We start from the raw sequence: 6,000 nt of genomic DNA on the forward strand, positions 1-6,000 counted from the left end.
TACTGTGTGCACACCAACTCTTTTAGTGCCGGCTCTGCATGTCATCTTTTATCCTTTCCTGTTTTATATTTTGCTGGGGTACATGTTCCCAATTAAATAACAGCCCGAGTTGAATTAGTGTATAAGGAAACAAATGACAGCTGTGGTGATCCTAATTATGGAGCGAGTGGTGGCTGCGTGGAATGGCATTTAGGCTTTAGATTGGTTAGGAACTGGGAAATATTCCGGGGAAGGGGGAATCTATTCCAACAGAATGGGCTCCATCTTAGCCAGGTTGGAACCAGGCTTCTAGTGCTAACTTTAAAAAAAAAAAAAAAAGGAAATAGAGCAGCTCTTAAATTACAACATGAGGGAAAGCTGACAGCAGCACATGCTTCGGAGGAAGGTATCTTTGAAGGATGCTGGCAAACCTAGTAAATTAGACTGTCTCAACAGTGGTTGTTAAAAGCTGAAAAAGCCCAGATGTATTTAAATACAGAACATACAGGTAAAAATGACTCGAAACTGCCTGCATCATCTAATGATAAGCAGATTGTGGGTATATATAGATATAAATAAAAATACAAATAAAATGATTTTAAATGTCTGTAGCAAATGTCAGAAGTCTGAAAAATAAGACTGAAGAATTAGAAAATATGGCATTAAAGGTATAAACATATAAGCCTCTAGGAGATTTAGTGGAAGGAGGATAACCAATGGGATGCTGTATAAATGTTGGAAATGAAGGAAAGCGTGCGTGGGGGTAACCTACATGGAGCAGCAGTCACTACCCTTAACAAGGCTCGGGGATTACTGCCCTTAACCAATTAGCCTTGATGCTTGTGATGCATCTGCAACATCGCTCTCTACTTTGACGGCGAGGGGGAAAGGGAGATTGGATTCAGAAGACTGACAGTGCTGGACCCAAACTTTTACGGTCCGGGGTACTGATACGCAGATGTTAGGGATATAGCACAGGACTACTTCTACAGCCAAGTCCAAAAGCAAAGCATGTTCAAGCAGCATTGTCAAGAAGGCTGCTTACCCTGTAAAAATGTTGCTAGCAGTATCCAAGAAACTGGTTTATTATAAATAGTGATACTCTGAACATAAGGCTCGGGGGTAACATAAGGCAGTTACTACCATAAGAAACTTGCTGGGCAAACTGGATGGACCATTTGGTCTTTTTCTGCTGCTGTTACTATGTTACAATTAATACTAAGGTGCAAATTATATCGGCATGACAGGGCAGATAAAATTGATGGAGGGGTAGCAGTATATGTTAAAGATAGTATAGAATCAAGCAGGATAAATTGTTTTACAGGAAATAAACTGCATTCTTGTATTCTTATCGATAGAAATTCCAAGAGTTAAAGGGAAGAGTGTAGTAGTTGGGATATATTACTGGCCAGGATGTGGAAACAGACTGTAAAATGCTAACGGAGATTAGATTGGCTAGTAAAGTGGGCAACACAATAATATAAGGCTTCAGTTACCTTAGTATTGATTGGGTAAATGACACGTCAGGACATACAAGGCAGGTAAAGTTCCCTGTGTGCAGTTCTAGTTGCCCATTTTAAAAAAAGGCAGCAGAACTAGAAAAGGTACAGAGAAGAGTTACAAAAATAATAAAGGGAAGTGGAAACTCTCTTTTATGGAGAAAAGCTGAACAGATTAGGGTTCTTTACCTTGGAGAAGAGATGGCTGAGAAGAGATATTCGATTTATAAAATCATGAGTGGGATGGAAGGAGTAGAAAGGGAATGGATATTTATTCTTTCAAGCAAAACTAGGACTAGGGGATACTCCATGAAACTAGCAAACAGTAGATTTAAAACAAATCATAGAAAGTATTTTTTTCACTCAGCACACAGTTCAGAGGATGTGGTGCTAACCTAGTGGGGTTCAAAAGAGGGTTGGACAAGTTCCTGAAGGGAAAGTCCATAAATAGTTATTAGTCAGGTAGACGGGGAATGAAATACAAGAAACGGGTCAACTATTTGGGAACTGCCGGGTACTTGTGATGCAGACTGACCACTGATGCTGTGCTCAATGGACTTGGGTGGACCTAGCATGGCAGTTCTTATGTTCCAGTGGTGGAAATGGGCACAGTGTCAGAATTCAAGAAAGCACGGGACACACAGGATTTCTGAAGGCGTGGAAGGGAAAGATGTGAATGGGCAGACTGGCTGGGCGTGTTAGTCTTTTTCTGCCATCCTGCTTTGCTAGTTTCATGGAGTATCCCCTAGTCCTAGTTTTGTTGGAAAGGGTAAATAACCATTCCCTTTCTAATGTCCAGTGCTTCCTATGGGGACAGAGGCCAGTGCAGCGAAGATACTCTCTCTTAAGCAGCATTGTTGCACTCTAGGTGAGAATGTCTCTCGGGAACAGACTTTCTGAAACTGCAAAATGCGTCCTCATTCTTGAAAGTAAGGAAATTCCAAGCAGAGTAAACTCTAGAAATGAAACTAACAAATACTGTCCAAGGGGACGTAAACTGTCAGATATATTTAGATAGATGCTGGTCTCTTTTTAGAATGAGAAATGTGTATTGATGTCTTTTTCTCTCTCTCTCTGTAGAGTGTGTGTAATATTTATTTTTATATTGTCACTTAATAGGCAGGTGGAGCCAAAAGTTGAATTGTGGAAACCTCTTCCTTCACAAAAAAATGTTGAGAATTAACTTTTCCTGTAACAGTTAACCTTTCAGATTTTGTATGGTATGTTTGAATGACATTTTGTTTAGCAAGATGTTAACCTCTCCTGGAACTGTTTTGATTTGACCACAGCATTGAGAATGCCTTTTTGATATCGCATATATCACACCACAAATCAGAGGTCCTAAAGTCAATATCCACATTTAATTATCATTTATTGACAAAATATCGCTTATAAATACATTCAATTTGACTGTTCTTATGTTACCTACTCGGACCCTTACCAAAACACTCTAAAATCATACTCATGCTTGACCCTTAAATACTTTGATCATACCACACATATCTCATTCATTCATTCATTCCCCACTCATTCTATACATAAAATATATAAAGTGCTAGAAATTCCTTTGCATCTAATGCAATTACAATACTAAATACATCATTTTTAATACTTATTTGACACACTTATTCCCCATATACTTTTAAACATATGGTGTGAATTGCTCTTATATAATGAGAGCCTTGTTTCGCCCTGACACTTAGGGCTTCTTCAGGGACGTGGTTTCTTTTAAAATGTAGCATACATATTCATACTCAATGGGTCCATTACATGGTATTGTGTCATTTCATATATCATGAACTTTCACAATCACTCTCTATTTCTCACTCTATTCACATATCAGCTTGACTGTAGTCCTCGGGTCTCTCCAATATAGAACCACTTCCAAATAATAGTGAGTGTGGAACATCAATATACATATGCCTGCTTGACTGTCTTCAGGCATCGTATCACACACTCTGACTCCATCTCAAAATCTTTCACAGCCGTGATAGATTTCCCATATTCAAACTTTTCGAGCATCTCTCTCTGAGGCACAGTCAAATTGAATGTATTTATAAGAAATATTTTGTCAATAAATGATAATTAAATGTGGATAATGACTTTAGGACCTCTGATTTGTGGTGTGATATATATTTAGTTTTTGGAGGGCATGCAAGTGTGTTGATTTTTGATATCGCAGTCACTATCAGGCCAATTCAGTAAAGTCCGCGGGAGAGCGGGTGAACGGCCACTCGCCGGTGCGCACGATTCAGTATTTAAATTAGGTCCGGCGGTAAAAACGGGCAAAAGGAGGCGCTAGGGACACTAGCGCATCCCTAGCGCCTCCTTTTTGACAGGAGCGTCCGCTATCAGCGGGTTTGACAGCCGACGCTCAATTTTGCCGGGGTCTGTTCTCGAGCCTGCTGACAGCCATGGGCTCGGAAACCGGACGCCGGCAAAATTGAGCGTCCAGTTTTCGACCCGACAGCCGCCAGCCGACTTCCAATTTTTTTTTTTTTAACTTTTTTTACTCTTCGGGACCTCCGACTTAATATCGCCATGATATTAAGTCAGAGGGTGCACAGAAAAGCAGTTTTTACTGCTTTTCTGTGCACTTTCCCGGTGTCGGAAGAAATTAGTGCCTACCTTTTGGGTAGGCGTTAATTTCTGAAAGTAAAATGTGCAGCTTGCCTGCACATTTTACTTACTGAATCGCGCGTGAATACCTAATAGGGCCATCAACATGCATTTGCATGTTGAAGGCGCTATTAGGTTAGGCGGGTTGGATGCGCGTTTTCCGCCCCTTTATGAATAAGGGGTAAGGGAAAACGCGTGTCCAAGAGCAGGCTAACAGTGCGCTCCGTCGGAGTGCACTATACTGTATCGGCCTGTATGAAAGCAAATGGTTGTATGACATTACTCTCATGTGACTAGCAAGGAATGGTCCATTCCAATTTCATTGCAGTAGTAAAAGTTGAAGCCTATAAAGAAATATGTATTTTCCTTCCTAAGAGTTCCCATAGTAGTTATTCAGTAAGTGTCTGTACAGTATGACAGTAGTAAAGCCCACCTAGATTCTACTGCTGCTAAAGGCATAGGAAAGAGAAAAATAAACTCAGAGAACAGAAAGTTAGTTACATAAGAGAGTTTTGCTTGTACACACATCTAAGTAATCAACAATTATTGGGGAATAATAAGGAAAAATAAAAACTTTCCTGTTCTGCTGATAGTTAATGCTCTTGCATTGCATTCGTTTTTTTTTTTTTTGTTTTTTTTTGGTAACCTGTAGTCTTGTTCCTGGAGTTTAAACCCATTCTTCTTGTTTTGTTTTGTTTTGTTTTTTATTTGTAGGATGTGATATGTGGAGCTCTGGCTGCCGCTCTGGTCACAGCCCTCACCTATCCCTTCTGGGATATTGCAGACCGCTTACTCTTAACCAGCCCTTTCTGTCCTGTGTTCTTCATGGTGGTACCTTTACTCCTGAGTTACAACTATCCTAAGCTCGATCATTACAGCCCTACCAGGGCTGACACAACCACCATTTTAGGAGTGTCTGCCGGCACAAGCATTGGATTCTGGCTGAGCTATCAATATGGAAGAAACTATGAGCCTATCGGATCTCCTCCATTCGTCATTCCACCAATAACTGTTGACCTGCTAGTGCTGGTACTAGTAAGATTCCTGATAGGAATATGCATTCTTTTTCTCACACGGCAAGTGGTAAAAAGCCTTTGTCTTGAACTGTTATGCTCTTGGCACAAGGTTTCTGTCAAGGACATACAAGCCAGACAACGTCTGGAAATTGAAGTTCCATACAAGTTTGTAACATATTTCTTCATCGGCTTCTGTGCTACAGTAGTTGTGCCACTGATATACAAGATGTTTGGAATGTAAATGTTAATTATTGAAAACCCGGGTCTTAAGTTTAGCATTTTTTATATGAAACAGTGTTGTGCATTAGGAAAGACTCAACATGTTTGTTTATCCTAATCTGCTCCTATAATATTGAAAACTGAAGGTTTTGCAGAATAACCGTTTAGCTATATGCTAGAAAATCATTTTTCATTTACAGAAATCATGACTTGTTACCCAGATGGGGAGAATTTAAATGCTGATTAGCTTTCGGAAAAACAAACTGCTGCTTTTATGGATAGTATTACTTTCCAAATAAAGATTATGAGCCATGTACAAGCCAAAAAAAAAAAAGTGAGAGGAAAAGGTATCAAATAAGGTTAACTGTAAACCCGGGTGGGAGCCATACTAGGTCTTATGAAGAATCCAGCCAAGCAATAAATATTGAGATCTGATAGATACTCTGTATGTACTTATGACCCATGCATGTTCAGTTACATCCATGTATGACACCTTGCATGGCCTTCTGCTGGATTAGGTCCTTAGGGATTTTGAGAATGACATATTGGTGTTATCAAATGTATTCTGATATGATAATTATCTACGTTATGCTGCTAATAACCAGAATGACTGATCAATTATTTTAAGGCTGATGCAGAAATAAGTTGGAAGCCCTCCAGCAATATAA

At 39.7% G+C, this 6,000-nt stretch overlaps 1 protein-coding gene across 4 annotated transcripts in view; it reads left to right on the forward strand.

Moving 5' to 3' along the window:
* The window catches only part of SGPP2 (sphingosine-1-phosphate phosphatase 2), a 186,546-nt gene extending 180,831 nt beyond the window's left edge, over positions 1–5,715 (forward strand). For all 4 annotated transcript variants that reach the window (XM_029616591.1, XM_029616593.1, XM_029616592.1 and 1 more), the window contains one exon: positions 4,812–5,715. In XM_029616591.1, coding sequence (XP_029472451.1) covers positions 4,812–5,354 — 543 coding nt within the window. In that variant the 3' untranslated portion in view covers positions 5,355–5,715. The remainder of the gene's footprint in view (positions 1–4,811) is intronic.
* Positions 5,716–6,000: the final 285 nt, after the last annotated feature.

This window comes from Rhinatrema bivittatum, chromosome 9 (assembly GCF_901001135.1).
Source record: "Rhinatrema bivittatum chromosome 9, aRhiBiv1.1, whole genome shotgun sequence".
In the NCBI taxonomy this organism is placed as follows: Eukaryota; Metazoa; Chordata; class Amphibia; order Gymnophiona; family Rhinatrematidae; genus Rhinatrema; species Rhinatrema bivittatum.